The sequence below is a fragment of the Lithobates pipiens genome, unplaced genomic scaffold (genome assembly GCF_037356315.1).
Source record: "Lithobates pipiens isolate NorthernLeopardFrog02 unplaced genomic scaffold, aLitPip1_a1.2 Scaffold_13, whole genome shotgun sequence".
Lineage (NCBI taxonomy): Eukaryota > Metazoa > Chordata > Amphibia > Anura > Ranidae > Lithobates > Lithobates pipiens.
This window is the reverse complement of record NW_027507718.1, coordinates 389,397,190-389,416,179: the sequence shown is the minus strand read 5'-3', so window position 1 is coordinate 389,416,179 and position 18,990 is coordinate 389,397,190. Positions and strand designations below refer to the sequence as shown.

At 38.7% G+C, this 18,990-nt stretch overlaps 1 protein-coding gene across 3 annotated transcripts in view; it reads right to left on the bottom strand.

Moving 5' to 3' along the window:
- FAM149A (family with sequence similarity 149 member A) overlaps nt 1-18,990 on the bottom strand; it is a 133,551-nt gene that overhangs the window by 10,088 nt on the left and 104,473 nt on the right. For 2 of the 3 annotated variants that reach the window (XM_077477350.1, XM_077477353.1), the window contains exons 9-13: nt 10,553-10,647; nt 8,528-8,752; nt 2,664-2,784; nt 2,349-2,480; nt 1,737-1,815 (exon numbers count right to left, since the gene is read on the bottom strand). In XM_077477350.1, coding sequence (XP_077333476.1) covers nt 1,737-1,815; nt 2,349-2,480; nt 2,664-2,784; nt 8,528-8,752; nt 10,553-10,647 — 652 coding nt within the window. The remainder of the gene's footprint in view (nt 1-1,736; nt 1,816-2,348; nt 2,481-2,663; nt 2,785-8,527; nt 8,753-10,552; nt 10,648-18,990) is intronic. The other variant, XM_077477351.1, reaches the window with a different exon arrangement.

The window sequence follows — 18,990 nt, the reverse complement described above, 5'->3', positions numbered from 1 at the left end:
CTGAACCACAGCTGCAGTGTATTTTAAGTTTTAAAAATGACGCCCATTAATGTACCAGCAGTTACATGAGCACAGCGCTTTCTGTAATGCAGTTCTATGGATTAACCTCCCTGGCGCTATGATTATTTCGGATTTTAGGTGCTAAAAGCAGTACATTTATTTTGCATGAAATTTTGGCATTTTATATTGTAGTCCTGTAATTCTTAGCAATAACTCACTTAAATCTGTCCAAACCAGAGTCTAGCAAACATCCCGGGTATGATAAAGTTTGAAAAATGAAATCATAAATTATAATATAATAAATAATTATAAATAATTGTACCAAATAATAATATAACAATAATAAAAATTATTCAATAATGTAATCAAATCAAAAACACTGAAATTTGCTCAGTTGCAGAATTGTCACTGTCATTACTTTTCAGTATTTGATGACGATCTCCCCACAAATCGCTATCCCTCAATTCTGCAAGTGATTACAATTTATTCTCGCTGTTTTCTAGCTGGTCTAAAATCATTTTTGATGTAAAGGGACAGTTTTGGTTGCTATGGACAATCTCCAGTTTCCAGGCATAAAGAACAGTTTTTATAATATAAAACTGCATGCAGGGCACTGGACAAACCACTAGGGACAAAGGGGGTGTGAAATAATTACATACAGCAATGTAATCTGTAAGTTACCAATTTCAGGGGATGCAACATTTGGCGGAATAAAGAATAGAACATGACAATATACAGTTAAAAAAATAAAATAATTAAAAGTAAACTAGCAGAACAGGACCTAGAAAGGAGTCATAGTAAGCACCAGGATGTATGGCGGTCAGTTAAAAAATTGATAGTTGTAGATGGAAAAGGGGAAGGCCGTAACTACCAGGTTTTAACTGATATTTCCAAGTAAGTGGAGGATACCTAATCAATTGGAGGGTCATTAATTAGTAATCTAGTTTGATCGCACTGGGTATATTGGAAACACTTCATTATAGACTGTTGCGTACCAACCAGTAGGGTTTGGACAAAGAATTTCCAAACGTCAAAAAAAATTTTGATCCATGATTCTTTGCTGAAGGAGGCCTCCTCCCAGTCTGTCTGGATTTTTTTTTTTAACATTGTCATGTTTATTATTCTGTGCCGTTTGCATTTTAAGTTGTTTTGTGTTGTATTTTTTGGTTTTGAGATCCAAGTTGTAAACAGTTGTTTATGTAGAATGTTGTGGTTTTTATTATTGTGTTTTGTATCCTTGAATGTTGAGACCCCTTTCACACTGAGGCAGTTTTCAAGTGTTTTAGCACTAGAAATAGCACCTGAAAACTGCCTTCCATTCATTTCAGTGTGACTATTCACATTTGCGCGATTCGCTTGCGGAATGTTGGGAAAAGTCATGCAGGCAGCATCTTTGGGGAGGTTTGGGAACACTGTATTTAGCACTCCCAAAACACCCCGCATAGTGAAATGAATGTGCAGGTCTTCCAAAGCACCTGAAAAGCACCGAAACACGGGCACTTTTAACCCCTTCTTTAGCACCCACTAGCAGCCAAAAAGCGCTGCTTAAATAGCGCTAAAGCGCTTATAAAACTAGCAGCGATTTAGCGTGGCCGCGGCCCTAGTGTGAAAGAGGTCTGAGCAAAGGAGTCTGAGTATTCGATGGATTTGTTTGTTTGTATTTTTATTTGTTTCCTGGGTTTTATGGCTTTGTCATTAAGTAATATTATACTGTATTGCACAAGATGGGATCTTACTTGTTAAGAAAGCTTGTCCTGTCCATGTATGATTAGCAAAATCCAAAGGAGTAAAAGATCTTCTATGAGATGTCTCTGACTGTAATAAAAATAAGTTATGCATTAACATTATGTTTAATTGCTGGACTCCCAATAGATATAAAAACACCAACTAATGCAGTTTTATGTTTATCAAAAATAGAAGTATTTTTATATGCCTGATTTTCATTTTATATCAGTCTCAATCTGTTATACAGCTGCACTTTAGTAAGCTGACAAAAGGAGGGTATAGAGTGAACAGAAGGATGACTTGTCATTATGCTGCTACTGTTTCTTCATTGTCCAATAACAAGCTGAGGGCAAGAAGGTGACCTAACTTATTTGCTCAACTGCAATAGTGAATAGTCAGGCCACTAACATTGCTGTCTCATAGAATGTGTATTTTTCAAAACAGGATGGAGAAAACGACAAATTTTTTCACAGGTAAAATAACTCCAATATATGTATTTCTATACTGTTTAGCTATCTGCCTAGAGTTTATCTTTAGGCTAACCATGTAATAATATACAAAATAAACAGCATATTTGTTTACAATAAACAGAAAGCGTAAGACGGAAATCTGATTTGACAAACCCTGAAAGTGTGAGTTGTATTTGGTCTTGAAAATTGTTCCACAATGGCAGCTCTCTCCCGTAGGGGGCGCCTTCCTGTAGTATCAGGCACAGCACTAGATATCCGGCTATGAGGATGCTTTCCCCTGTTCTGCTGGATAGAAAAGAAGATGTTGGGCACAGAACAAGATTTTTACTAAATTACTTACAAAATTAGGATAAAAATACTACTTAAATTACTGGCTTCCTTTCTATTTCTTATCAGTAACAGTTATCCTTTTTTTACATTAGTTAGTTCTACTTTTTATTGAATAAACAGATACGCATGCTATCTTACAGCTGAATGACGAGAACTGAGTACAGACAGATGTTGCTCCACTGCATCAGAATTAATTGGTGGTAACTTATTCCTGCTGATTTGGATGGATGGTGAAGATAGTCTTTCCAGTCCTGTGTATCTGAAATAAAAATAAATAAAAAAGTGTTAAAAAACAAAAGCATCCATTATTAAAATTCCTTGATGTGCCTCTTTCAGCATGTTGCATTTAGGAGAGACAAAACAGAAGAGAGTGGTGCAAACATTGCCAAAATGTAATATAGATTAGAGCCAGATCACCCATAGGATGACCTTGGCAGTTGCTTAGGGCAAGGTGGATGTTCACGGGCTACAAACAGAAAAGCAAGTCTTTCTATGTTTAGTGGGATGGAAGCACTTCCAAGTGGCTATACAGCAAGCTGTTCAGCTCTACCTGCCTCATGGCCCCAGTGCCTACTGGGCTCTTTTGTGAGCCTGAAAGCACTGGTTGCTATTGTAGGATAGAAGGCCGAAATAGATCAGGCAACTGCAGTTCTCAGATCTTCCCTGTTTACTTTGGAATTTGGGGTTCAGAGATGTCAGAATCCCTATGCAGTGGCCATGTTAACATGTAAATTGGGAAATCGGAGTATGCAATTCACAGAAGAAGCATCAGGGGTTCAACAGGCCACGTATGCCTTATGCCTCCACAAATAGACCACAACTTTAAGGTAAGGTTAAAGAAGGTAGAAGAGCTAAAAATCTACTAGGGTAAAAGGGAAGATATAGATGGTGGAAGAGCTTGCATTCTATTGGAGTCTTAGGCCCAATTCACACCTATGCATTCTTAGTGCATTTTGCAGATTTGCACTACAGAATGTGTTCCATAGGAAACCATGTTAAATGGACTGTAGTGAAAATCTGGAAAATGCAAAAAGCACTAAAAATGCATAGGTGTGAATCAGGCCTAAAAGAGTATACAAAAGGTGGAACAGCAGACACTCTATTGGAGTATCAGGGGAGATAAACAGGTAGAATAGCTTACAATATATAAAAATATAAAGGAAGACACAGAAAGCAGGAAAGGTTACAGTCTATTAGGAAATAGGGGAGAACACAAAATGTGGAAGAGCTTACAGTACATTGGGGTATAAGGCAGAACAGCTTACACTCTATTGGAGAATATGAGAGGAAGCAGAGGGTTTAAGAGCTTTATTACGGGGTAAAGGCAGGATACAAAAACTTGACCTTACAGTCTAATGGTATATAATGGAGGATAATCAATAATAGGACAATCTATAAGGATACAAAAAGGTGGAAGAATTTAATATGTATTAGAGTATAAAGTAGAGATACCAAAAGGTGGAAGACCTTACAATACTTATGCTAGGTTCACACCTATGTAGTTGGTGCGGCCCACGTTTGCACAGGCAAAACAGCCTATTTACTTGAGTGGGCTGCTGTACCTACAGAAAACGCAGGAAAAAGGTTCCTGCACTTTTTTTAAACTGCAGCTGCAGGGAAATTGCTTGGAGCTTTTTGCACTATGCGAATTCCCACACCCACAAACACACTGCGTGTTTAGCTGCGTGGGGGTACCATTAAGAATGAACAGTAGCCTGGCGCATCGTTACAGGAGCTGCGCTTTTTAGTTGGAGGTGGGGGAAAAGGTGTGATTCCCCCACCCGCACAAGAGTGAACCAAGCCTTAAGGAAAGATACAGACAGTAGAAGAACTGTACAATCTGTTAGGGTATAAGGGAAAATACAGCTGTTGGAAGAGCTTAGTCTATTAAAATATAATGTAGACTACAGAGGGCTGCGAGAATTACTGTCTGTCGGGGTATAAAGTTACCATGCAGCATGAAACCAGCCTTTTTACATATATTTCTGTGACTTAGCAATCACCTGATCTTACTGTGTATAGATAAAATTAAAGAAATCAAATTTTCATACATTTTTGTAAATACAGTGAGGGGAAAATGTATTTGATCCCCCTGCTGATTTTGTACATTTGCCCATTGACAAAGAAATTATTAGTCTATCATTTTAATATTAGGTCTATTTTAACAATGAGAGACAGAATAACAACACAAAAATCCAGGAAAATGCATTTCAAAAAAGTTATAAATTGATTTGAATTTTGATAAGTAAAATAAGTATTTGATCCCCTATCAATCAGCAAGAATTCTGGCTCCCAGGTGTCTTCAATACAGGTAACGAGCTGAGATCATGAGCACTCTCTTATAGGGAGTGTTCCCAATCTCAGTTTTTTACCTATATAGAAGACAACTATCCCCAGAAGCAATCAGATTCCAATCTCTCCCCCATGGCCAAGACCAAAGAGCTGTCCAAAGAAGGCAGGGACAAGATTGTACACAAGGCTAGAATGGGTTACAAGACAATCGCCAAGCAGCTTGGTTAGAGGGTGAAAACAGTTGGTGCGATTATTGGCAAATGGAAGAAACACAAAATAACTGCCAATCTCCCTCAGTCTGGGGCTCCGTGCAAGATCTCACCTCATGGAGTTTCAACGATCATAAAAATGTTGAGCAATTAGCCCAGAACTATGTGGGAGAATCTTGTCAATTTAAAAAGTGGTCCGAATTTATTATCGCTGATTTCTAGCTGGTCTAAAACCACTTTTGATTTAAAGGGACATTTTTTGGTTGCCATGGACAATCTCAAGTTTCCAGGCAGAAATAACAATGTATATATAATATAAAACTATACGTAGGGGACTGGACAAAGCATTAGGGACAAAAGGGATGTGAAATAATTTGATACAGTTCACTGTAAACTTACAGATTACATTACTGTATGTATTATGTGTTTTTAACTTTTTGAATTTGGTGCTAGGCTCCGTCCCTGAGCGTTGTGACGCTCGCAGGCTAAGGAGCTGGGCACTGTGATGAATTGAGCGGAGAACACAGCTCGCACACACCGGACATCACAGGATCCTGGGGACAAGGTACATAACTTCCCGCAATGCGATCCAGAGTGTGGCTTGGGAATTTACCGCTTTTGGTATGGAGAATTCACCCCGAGCCATACTCTGGAATACCGCCAGAGAGGTTAATTTGCTGATTGCCGTCATTACTAGTATAAAAAAAAAAAAATGAATAAACATTGCATAAATATTTAACATAGTTTGTAGACACTATAACATTTGTGTAAACCAATCAATATACGCGTATGCCGTGTACACATGGATGGACTTTTCGACAGCAAAGGTCGGCCGTGTGTGGGCTTCATCGGACCTTTGCTGTTGAAAAATCAGACGGACTTTCGATTTAGAAGTTTGGCGGACTAACCTCCCTCCAAATTTCTCATTATACCTGTTCTGGGATGCTTGATAGGTCTATATATACATTTTTATATTTCTCTATTTTTTAAAAAAAAATATTTTGTTTTTATTTTTCATCAATTTTTCTTTTTCTTATATATGTATCTCCTTTATATCACTTTTGGGAGAACACATATAAACAATTTTTCCTTTGTGGCGAAATTGTTTTTATTGTTATTTTTGTTTACCATATCACTTACTGTACATTGTGTGTGGATATGATATCTATATATAATGTGCGATATTGATATCAACATAATAACTTTTTAGGATTTCCCTCACAGATTATCACATTATTTCACTACAGTGTAAAATTTTCTGTAAATTTTTTGTTTATGATTTATTAATTTAATAAATACACAGATACCTAATTCATCATTATCATAGAATAAAATTTAAAATTTATATATATTTCTTAGGTATATATTTTTCACACATATATATTTCTTAAATTTTTTTTTGATATTCCACACATTATAGGTGGGTGACATTTAATAAATGGGCTTAATTATTATACCTGCCAATCGTTTGGATACTTGGCAAAATGCCATCCGCATGGTTTTGGGTGGTCTATATGTCACTATACAAAGCATGCATCGTTCGCTTTAGAATATGAGCACATTGACATATATATTTTATCCATTTTAGATTCCTAGATACTGTTAGTTATACCTTTGAGTGTATCTGTTCGTATGACAAAGCAATGCCCTATGAGCCATACTAGTTCATAGAACATGCTAGTTTGTTCGTTGGTCCGGAGAGGGGCCAATTGTATTACATTCAGGGTAGTTTGCCACCAATTAAAATGGTGGCGTCCGACCGGATCTCGCATTTCAGAACGAGGTTTGGTTTGGAGAGGGGCCAATTGTATTACATTCAGGGTAGTTTGCCATCAACTAAAATGGTGGCGTCCGACCGGATCTCGCATCTCAGAACGAGGTTTGGTTTTTTAGTTTGGTTATAAAAGGTGGTGCGTCGCTGCGCTGCCCGTTCCCCATTGACAACGTCAACTTATGACGAAACGCGTCTGGGAAGGCACGCCGTGACGCCATCACGTTGCAGAAGGGGAGGACGGGCTCCCGAATGCCGGCCGGCTTTTTTTATGCTTTACCGTACATGCTGTACTGACTCGATGTTCTTGTAAGTGTGCTACCTTTTCTTGCTCTTATTAAACTTTTTATCAGTATTACACTATGTCGGTTCCCTCTTTTTCCTTTGAGCCATTGATAGCAATCTGTGGGACCATTGAATAAGATGTGTGCATATGAATACTGCTCATAATTATGGTGTGCTGATCCATTAAGAGGAGGAGTACCCTGTGGCGACTAAGGATATATTTACCACGCTCTCATTAAGCTTTAATCTGGTAAGCGCACTCACTATAAGGTGACGGGCACGTGTGCGCAGTTTCAAGTGTGTGCAACCACCGTGGTGTTTTTATATAGGATCGCAAGGGTTGACCATCTATGGACTTTTTTTCATGAACTCATTAATTATGGATTCATATTGACTGTCACTATTTTGTTATAAGTTTTGAAGTATACCAATTATTTATTAATTTATTACAAATTTTCTCTATTTTGGGAAGTTGGTGTATACAATATTTTTTGTATGTTGGCGCAGTTTTTTATACTTCCTTATTGCTGTTAGGTGTATGTATCCCACTTATTTCTGCTGCCTTCCTTATAGATTAATTGTACAATTTTTGTTTGTTTTTTGGCTAGCGCAATTTATTTTTCCCTTTAGATTTAGAACATGTTTCAAATCTTTCCGACGGACTCGAGTCCAGTCGAAAAATCAGTTTGTCTATATGCTAGTCCGACAGATGAAAACCGGCGCTAGGGCAGCTATTGGCTACTGGCTATGAACTTCCTTATTCTAGTCCGGTCATACGTGATCACGGTCGAACTAGTTGGACTTTGGTGTGATTGTGTGTGGCCAAGTCCGTTAGTTCGGAAAGTCAGTCGGAAGTCCGCCAAAAGTCTGTCGGGAAGACCGTCGGACCTAGTCTGCTGGAAAGTCTGGTCGTGTGTACACGACATTTTTGGGATTGTTTTTGGACAAAAATATATAGCAGAATACATAGTTGCCTAAATTTTTGAAGAAATTAGATTTTTCAATTTTCTTTTATTGGATATGTTTTATAGCAGAAAGTAAAGAATATTGTTTTTGTTTTGTTTTTCAAAATTGTCCTTTTCTTTCTCTGCTTTAAACAAAAAAAACTCAGTGATCAAATACCACCAAAATAAAGCTCTATTTGTGAGAAAACAAAATAACAAATTTTATTTGGGTACAGCGTTGCAGGACTGCACAATCATCAGTTAAAGTAACACAGTGCTGTATCGCAAGAAATGGCCTAGTCAGGAAGAGGTGTAAATCTTCTGGAGGTCAAGTGGTTAATGTAGTTCCTGTGTGAAGAGCATAGAATTGCAGCCATATGACTGTGATTAAACCTTTTGTGTACCGTTGCATTAATAGCACTATAATAACCACCCGACCTGATACAAAATAAGGCAGGAAAGAAAAATATTCCTGTTGGTTGTTTGCTGAGCTGTACTCACAGTTTTGTACCCCTGAGCACTTCATCACTGTAAACATTAGGAGTTTTGGATGGGATGGGCTCTAAAGTGAGAGCCGGCAGTCTTCGATGTGTCGGTGTTTTCCTAGAAGGAGTGTGCAGAAGGCGTGAGGATGACAGAACATTGCTGTCATTCAACTTTCCTAAGCGGTTCCGTGCAGAGTTCAGTCCTCTTGGAAAAATGTTTAAAGATTTGTCTTCTTGTTCACTTTGAACAAAATAAAAATACAAACTTTATTAGTATGATTAGTGTGATCATTATATGTAATACATATTATTTAAACTATGTAACGTAAGATACAAATCTAAGCCCTTGTACACACGGTCGGAGATTCCGACAACCAAATCCGTCTGAGTAATTTCCGACGCATTAATTCCGGAAGAGATCCGGAAGTGATGTTGCATACACACGGTCAGACTAAGTTGTCGGAAAATCCGATTGTACATAACGTGATGACGTTATTTCGTTACAACGGGACTACGTTCAGGCTAGTAGCCAATAGCTTTGGTCTAGGAATTTGATCTGAGCATGCGTGGCACTTTGTCCGTCGGAGTAGGCTACACATGATCGGAGTATGTCCGATAGGAGCATTTTGTCAGAAAATTTTACTGGCTAGTTGGAAAACTTGGTCCGTCGGATATTCCGACGGAAACAGTCCGATGCAGACCACACACAGTTGGAATAGCCGACAAAACGGTCCGATAGGAAACATTCCATCGGAATCTCCGACCGTGTGTACAAGGGCTTAGTGTAAAAAATAGGCCATATAAAGTTACAATACTTACACCCTGGACTGCCTTTCTTAAAGGTCCTAATCAAACAAAAATCAAATCATATACTGTAGCCTCCCTGGCAGTATTCCCGAGTCTGGCTCGGGGTGAGATTTAATTACCATAAGCGGTAATCCCGAGCCAGACTCGGGATCGCATCGCTGGATCCATGGAGGGGGTTACTTACCTTGTCCCCTGGATCCAGCGATGTCTCCCCGCTGTGATCAGTCTGTGACAGTGCCTGGCTCCGTTCCCTGCGAGTGTTGCGACGCACGGGGACGGAGTTCGGCGCCAAATTCAAAAAGTAAAAAAGACAGTATAGATACACTATACTGTAATGTTACAGATTACAGTACTGCATCAAATAATTACACATCCCCTTTGTCCCTAGTGGTTTGTCCAGTGTCCTACATACAGTTTTATGTTATAAATACTGTTCTTTATGCCAGGAAACTGGAGATTGTCCATAGCAACCAAAAAATGGCGTTTACATCAAAAGTGGTTATAGACCAGCTAGAAAACAGCGATAATAAATTAGAATTACTCGCAGAATTGAGTGAATAGTAATTTGTGGGGAAATGTGTCAAACACTAAAAGTAATGACAGTGACAATTCTGCAACTCAGCATATTTCAGTGTTTTTAATTTGATTACATTATTGAATATTTTTTATTATTATTATAGTATTATTATTTGTTATAAGTATTTATAGTTATTTATTTTATTATCATATTTAAAATTTTATCATACCCGGGATGTCTATTAGACTCTTGTTTGGATGGATTTAAGTGAATTATTCCTAAGAATTACAGGCCTACAATATAAAATGCCAAATTTCCATGCAAAATAATGGTCCCGCTTTCAGCAACCTAAAATCTGAAATAATCATACCACCAGGGAGGTTAAGCTGCTAAGTGCTACTACGTAAAATGCATGGAACATCTATCATTTAGGTAAAGTTTCTCCCTACATTAGTTTAAAAGGACTGGGGAAGTCAACTCTTTGTTTTGAGACCTGTATCTCTATAAACTACTGTAGACGATGCATGGTCCTAAAATACACAAGTGTTCAATGAAGTGTTCATTGCATAGCACAAGTGAAGATGCACCTGCGATGCATTTCATTATTGACACAGTAGCGTTCTATCTAAGTTTTCTCCCATATGTGTGCTGTGGCTCCGACATTTAAATAATAAAACACAATGCACTTAATACTTGTGTTAAGAATTATATACTTACTGTGTCTTCTCAGAGAGACCAGAATGTCTGTGTTGTAATGGTTTAGCTTGTATTGTCATTACTCCATTCAGATCCCCACTTAGGTTACGACTAGTCTGCAAAAAAAAAACAGTGAAAAGTTAAACCAGACCGGTTGGGAGATCTGCCTTATAGTTTTCTTATTTCTAAAAAAATCAATATGTACTGTAAATGTTCTAAAATAGATAGACATGTATTGTAGATAGACATTCATTTCTGTTCACCCAGGTGATCACAAACACATGTATGTAAATTATATGTTTATTTTTTCACATTTTCATTTTATTTTAAGACAGGGAAAACAATTTCCATAAAAATCAAAATAACAAAAAATAATAACAAGGCATCAAAACAGTAAATGTATATAAGAAAAATAAAAATAAAAAGGGGGGGGGGGGGGGGACATAAGGAAGGATATTACTAGGGAGCTAATTCAAAGGCATAATACACATGATACAATCAACTAATGGGACCCACATCACTAAGAGCCTTTCTTTCCTCTGAAAGGATAAACAAGTTCCATGAGGATCAGGTTTTTGTGTATACCTCTCATTTCTGCTGGGTTGTCAAAAATTCATATGTTTATTAACCTTTTAAAGTTCAACTAAGGTTCTGTATGTAGGCTGGTGAATTTGTTATTTTGAAGGATCTTACAGACATATTGCCATATGGGACTTTAGAGATAGTAGGTCTGATTTACTAAAATAAATGAAAAGGAACAAATATAAATCCAGTGTATGCCTAGATTGCGGACCCACATGTGCATGTTCATGAGCATAGTGACTGCGATCCCTGAGCATATATGCCTTATTGTACACTGATTTTTTTATACCTATGATGCAGTCCTAGTTTGCATGTCTGTCTATTCCCTTACAGTGCAGCAAAAAAAAAAAAAAACAACACACAGGCAGATACACTTCTGAAAAATGTATTGAAATAAAAAAATATACCGTATATGACTAGGCTACCAAGCAATTAAACTTGAATGCAGCAAGTAAAAAGTATACCAAATAAACTCTCTGTGTAAGGCCTCTTGCACACTGCAGCTCGAGCACTGAGCTAAAACACAGCCCATTAATTGTAATGTGCCTATGTGGGTATTTATCATTTGGATCTACAGTCAAAGCACCGGCATATGAAATATTCTAAGCTGACTGGTTCTTTAACTTCTACAAATGCTCACAAAGAAAACATTTTTTTGCCGTCTTTAATGATAATCTTGCACATTTGATGCAGTTTTGTTATTCTATGTTAACATGTAAGAATGCCAATGATGGTTAGGCAGACTCAAAAGTAAAAGAGAAAAATCACACTTTTTTTAGGCACACCACAGTATAGCTGGTGTATGTGCATATATATATGGTTTTATCTATACTGTAGCCAGTGCATTTGCATTCCCTACATTGCTTGTACATAGTAAATTGTGTACGCATATGATTTACTTGTACTGTAAATGCAAAATCATGTGATCATACAGTACATGATTATCATTTGTAAATGAACCACACTGCCTTAAACAAAAAAAGGGAACAGTAGGCTATAATATAATAAAACAAAATGTCAACAGCTCAAACAACCCTTGCGGGCTAAAAACCACCAAAAAAGAAAGGGCAGGAAGAGGACTTGCCTTTGAAGTCAGTAGTAGGATGATGCTCTTTTGAGCAGGGAGGGTACCTTGGTGGCACATAAATAACTAAGTACTACATTATCAAAGCTGACACCACAGTCCGTATTAAATTTAGGGTATACCTCCTTTCCTGAGCACCAGCATATATGTACCTGGCCAAAAAGAGCACTTACTTTGTAAGCCACAGCATGCTACCTCCTTGAAAATGTGAACCGTTTATATAACTGGCAACCAGGACTAGCTCTATATGTTTGACACAAATGGAGCAGTAATTCACAAATTACCAAAGATGACTACATAAATGCTACATTTAGTCATACATATAATGTAGATTAGGTTTTCACACCAGTAATAACATGACATAGATAGGCTCAACAGAATCATGATGGGGGATGTAACTTGATCATTGGGCCCTATAGCAAAATCTTGATGGGGCCCTCTGGCCACCTCTCTGTGTAGCATCTGGCTTCTGCTGCTGAGTCTGAGCCAATGAGTAGGGACAGAAAAAAGAGAGCCTCGGCTTTCATGCATGCCATTGGATCAAGATCGGGCCCAGGTAAGTATGAGGGGGGCTGGGGGGCTGCTTGCAGAAGATTTTTTTACCTTAAAAAAAGAAGTATAGGAATCCTTTTATTTTCTAGAATTATACTTACCTATGTAGATGCAGCATCAGTCCGATGCTGCATCTGTCCCCCTGCCGGCTCTAGCACTGAGAACCAAGTCAGCAACCACAACGGCCGCTTGCAACGATCGCTCAGTTTTCAGAGCTCCCTGAAAGTTGGTGACTGTCAGTCACCAGCTCTCTGCTCTGCCCCTCTGCACTCACTGCAGCGTGGGGTTGTGGAGCGTGCATGGGGGGGGGGGGGGGTCAGGCTCGCTGGGAGCCTGAGCCAGGCTTCGGTCAAGGCAAGTGGATCTTGACCATATGGTCGCAATCTTTCCTGAGCCCTGACTGGCTCTGTGACATCAGCTGACGGCAGGCTGAAGCACGGGTCACAGGAGTGCAGAACGGACTGCACTCTTGTGATCCACAGGAGGAGTATAGCCCAATGAGCTTTGGCTGTACCTCTCATTTAATGCATAGAATACATTTAGATGAAAAACCTTCTGCCTTTAGAACCACTTTAATTTTACAGCTAACACAATGTCCACATTAGCTCACTATTCTTTTTCAGCATCTCTGATCTATATGTAAATCTATTTTATATATATATATATATATATATATATATATATATATATATATACAGTGGTGTGAAAAAGTGTTTGCCCCCCTTCCTCATTTCCTATTCCTTTGCATGTTTGTCACACTTAAGTGTTTCGGAACATCAAACCAATTTAAACAATAGTCAAGGACAACACAAGTAAACACAAAATGCAATTTGTAAATGAAGGTGTTTATTATTAAAGGTGAAAAAAAATCCAAACCATCATGGCCCTGTGTGAAAAAGTGATTGCCCCCTAAACCTAATAACTGGTTGGGCCACCCTTAGCAGCAACAACTGCAACCAAGCGTTTGCGATAACATGCAATGAGGCTTTTACAGTGTCCTGGAGGAATTTTGGCCCACTCATCTTTGCAGAATTGTCCTAATTCAGTTACATTAGAGGGTTTTCGAGCATGATCGGCCTTTTTAAGGTCATACCACAACATCTCAATAGGATTCAGGTCAGGACTTTGGCTAGGCCACTCCAAAGTCTTCATTTTGTTTTTCTTCAGCCATTCGGTGGTGGACTTGCTGGTGTGTTTAGGATCATTGTCCTGCTGCAGAACCCAAGTTCGTTTCAGCTTGAGTACACGAACAGATGGTCGGACATTCTCCTTCAGGATCTCTTGGTAGACAGCAGAATTCATAGTTCCTTTTATCACGGCAAGTCTTCCAGGTCCTGAAGCAGCAAAACAGCACCAGACCATCACACTACCACCACCATATTTTACTGTTGGTATAATGTTCTTTTTATGAAATGCAGTGTTCCTTCTACGCCAGATATACTTGGACACACACCTTCCAAAGAGTTCCACTTTTGTCTCATCGGTCCACAGAATGTTGTCCCAAAAGTCTTGGGGATCATCAAGATGTGTTGTGGAGAAATTGAGACGAGCTATGATGTTCTTTTTGCTCAGCAGTGGTTTTCTCCTTGGAACTCTGCCATGCAGGCCATTTTTGCCCAGTCTTTTCCTGATGGTGGAGGCATGAACGCTGACCTTAACTGAGGCAAGTGAGGCCTGCAGTTCCTTGGACGTTGTTGTGGGGTCTTTTGTGACCTCTTGGATGAGTCGTCGCTGCGCTCTTGGGGTAATTTTGGGCGGCCGGCCACTCCTGGGAAGGTTCACCACTGTTCCATGTCTTCGCCATTTGTGGATAATGGCTCTCACTGTGGTTCGCTGGATTCCCAAAGCTTTGGAAATGGCTTTATAACCCTTTCCAGACTGATAGATCTCAATTACTTTCTTTCTCAATTGTTCCTGAATTTCTTTGGGTCTCGGCATGATGTGTAGCTTTTAGGCTGGGTTCACACCGCTGCGGGGGGAGAACCGGATGTGATTCGCACAGCAAATCACATCCGATCTCCGTAGCACTGCGAGTTCAGCCATACAGATAGTATGGCTGAACTCGCAGCTGTCCCGCAGCAAACTCGCACAGGACCCTTTTTTGGGTCCGCAACGGAATCGGATCGCATGGGGGTTCACACCATGCGATCCGATTCCTGTGCGAGTCGGCAGATCGCACTGCGATATGCCGACGGATCTGGGGGTGTCATTAACATAACATTGACACCCCCAGCCGTCCGCATAGGGCAGTGTGAACTGCCGGCGGGAGGTGAGCGATGCGGGAAAACGCCGCGGATTCGCGGCGTTCCCGCATCGCAATAGTGTGAACCTAGCCTTAAGGATCTTCTGGTGGACCTTACTGTGTCAAGCAGCTCCTATTTAAGTGATGCCTTGATTGTGAACAGGTGTGGCAATAATCAGGCCTGGGTGTGGCTAGAGAAATTGAACTCAGGTGTGGACAACCACAGTTATAGTATGTTTTAACAAGGGGGCAATCACTTTTTCACACAGGGCCATGATGGTTTGGATTTTTTTTCACCTTTAATAATAAACACCTTCATTTACAAATTGCATTTTGTGTTTACTTGTGTTGTCCTTGACTATTGTTTAAATTGGTTTGATGTTCCGAAACACTTAAGTGTGACAAACATGCAAAGGAACAGGAAATGAGGAAGGGGCAAACACTTTTTCACACCACTGTATATATATATATATATATATATATATTTACAGGGCTTCTACTCACAGATACTGTAAATACAGTGTATAATACTAAATCTAGGGCTGAAACAACAAATTGATCAATCAACAACTAATCGATCATGAAATTAATCGATTACTATTTTTATAATCGATTAATTGGCCAGCTGATTAGTTGGCCTGTATACAAAATGCATTATTTGTTTACATATCAGGAAATACAGTGCAATACACATATACACAGCTCAGTACACCGTCCATACATGTCAGTAAGTGCCTGAGAACTTGTGAATGTGTGACGAGCAATGCTTCATGGGAGATGTAGTCCTGGGCAGGAAGTGAGTGGTTCTAAAGGCAGAAGTTTTCTTTACCTTGCTATTGGGGTGCTCTATACTGTACTTAACGTACAGAAAAAAGCACTGTAGAAACAGATCAAAAGCAAACTTCATAGGTGTATACCAAGCCTTATGCTGGCCACATGGATCAATTTTTTCAGATGAAAATATTCATATGAAAAATCTTTGTACATTCGCTGAATGAAAGAATGTTGTTTGAAATTTTCACTTGCTTTTAACATTCTGTTTTAAAATGAATGTAATTTCTGAACAAAAACCACATACACTGTCTGAAAATTCCTTTGACCGAGAAGTTTTCTATTATTTCAAAATTTTCCTGTCACTGTGGTTGAAAACAAACCACTAATGATTCCAAAATCTAATGAACATTCTTAAAAAAAATTTTTTTTTAAGGAAGACATTGTTTGTGTATGGCCAGCATATAATATATTACAGTCCTGTTTGAAAATCTGCAAAAAAGTCTAACTTTTTTTTTTCTTTAAATAAAAAAAGATCTGAGTCTGATGCTATTTACCAGATTCAACCTCTAATAGTATATACAGTATATATCTCCTCTAATAGTTTATACAGTATATCTCTTCTGTCTGTTATTCTTAGGGTGGGTTAAAGATTTTGCTCTTTAACCATAAAGTTGGTTATTTATATTTACCACTGCATAGAAATATTTAAGAATAAATTGTCTTTTTTTTTTAATTTACATATTAAAGCGGTTCTGCACTCACTTTTAAAAGTTGATGTCACTGCCCTTTAAATCCTCCAAATAGTGCTCTATGGACTTTTTTTTTTAATCATACCGCGCAATCGGTGGCCCTGTATTTGTCCACATTCTCCTGTCTCTGATGAATGATGAATGAAATACTTGTATAGCGCACAATGCGAACTGAATCGTGTCTCTGCAGCTGTGGGCAGGGATTTTGCGGGGATCCGCATCATTTCCTGGGATCTGGTGTTATTCATCCCAGGAGTCAGTGCGGTAGAGCCGACGCGAAATATCGCGTGATTTCACGGACCACATCACAGCGGGGACGGGAACTTTTGCATACGCCGCCCGTTGTGATGGCAACATTTGTGTTGAGCTGCTCGCCACTGAGCATGCGCAGGAACCAGCAAGGAATGCTGGTACTTCCAATGTAGTGGAACGAGATAGTGATTGCTTGTGGGCTTCAAATGCCCACAAGCAAAATGAAAATCGCTATACAAGATTTTTAAAACTGTCGATTTGAGATTAAAACTGACACGAATACCGGAAAGCCAAGTTAAAAGTGAGTAGAAGGTTATTGTACTAGTAATTTGAAAGTTAAAAAATAAAAATAAAAAAATTATTTGTGTGCAGATCCGCTTTAACTAAATTATACACCACACTTTTAAGATTATTAAACGATTAATCGAAACAATAATCGTCCACCTAATCGATTATGAAAATAATCGTTAATTACAGCCTTACCTAAATCAAAACCTACTTTTGCTACATACCCTCTAAGTCACGATACCTTAAATTACTTGATCAAAACATTAAGTATAATATGTGTGTACAATTCAAACCAATATAAAAATATAACAATATTTCTGTGTTCAAGAAAGTTTCTGTGTCCTTTATCATTTTAAGTCCACAATTATCCTTCCCTCCACAAATAAATAAAGCAAAAAAAGGCTTCTCTTGTGCACCTCGGTCTGTATCACACCAATCATCTGAAATGTGTTCTCTCCTTTAAACAAGCAACATATAGACTGACAGATCCAAACACACTTTATTCCCTTAGGGTTTAAACTCACACTATCAAACAGAAATGCAATAAACCTTATTACTGTGTTTCAGAGATATCTTTGTTAAAATATGTAAGGAGCTGAAAGCAAGAAATCTACTTGTCCACAGGCTTAGGCCGACCATACATGGATTGAAATTTGACTGGTTCAGCAGGGACCGGCTGACTTTCGATCCATGTATTGGCAGGCTGATTGTACCCAAGTTGAATCATCCTGTCTGGTTTTTCCGCATGCTATCATTGTATTCTACTGGTCGGGAAGGCCCCCCTGCACTAGCCCCCACTCCCCCATCAACATAGTCAGTGGTGAAAGGAAAGAAAATCGTATAACCCGAGGGCTGCTTTAGTTTGGCAATATTTTGGGACTTTTAGTGACCAGGAAAGTGAATAAATGCTTCCCTACAGTGCATTTAAAAAGTATTTATTACTCCTTGAAATTTCCCACATTTTGTCATGTTACAACCAAAAGTAAATGTATTTTATTGGGATTTTATGTGATAGACCAATTCAAAGTGGCGCATAATTGTGAAGTGGGTGAAGAGAGGTCCCCCAAGGAAGGTTGGGACTTTGAAGGCAACTAAGTATAGGTACAAAGACCAATTATATAATGATGTAACTTATTAAATATTATAATACAAAGTTAATATATGCATAAACATAACAATTGACCATTTAAGGACAATATCAAAAAATATACAGTAAGTACAGAATGACACTGGTATTGTCTCCTGGATAGAGATTATTCCCGACGCGTTTCAGGAACTTATCCTTTCTTCAGAGGCATTCCCTTGTGGAGAACAGTGTGCATCTATAATAAAAAAACATATAATAACGCTAAGAAGCCTATAAACAAGGGGCATGTAGTGAGAAGTTGGACAGGAAACAGTCACCAAAACCACCCACCACCCACGCGGTCATGATCCCACCACCAAATATTTGGTGGTGGGATCATGACCGCGTGGGTGGTTTTGGTAACTGCTTTCCTGCCCTCAACAATGCTCACTACGTGCCCCTTGTTTCTCTGTTACTTCGTTATTATATGTTTTTATTATAGATGCACACTGTTCTCCTCAAGGGAATGCCTCTGAAGAAAGGATAAGTTCCTGAAACGCGTCGTAATCTCTATCCAGGAGACAATACCAGTGTCATTCTGTACTTACTGTATATTTTTTGATATTGTTCTTAAATGGCCAATTGTTATGTTTATGCATATATTGACTTTTTATTATAATATTTAATAAATGGCATCATTATATAATTGGTCTTTGTACCTATACTTAGTTGCCTTTAAAGTCCCAACCCTCCTTGGAGGCCCTCTCTTCACAAGTATGGGATGGTGGCAACGCTCTAGTCCACTTTTGGTGAAACACCTTTTTTAATTGTGAATAGGGATGAGCTTCGTGTTCGAATCGAACATACATT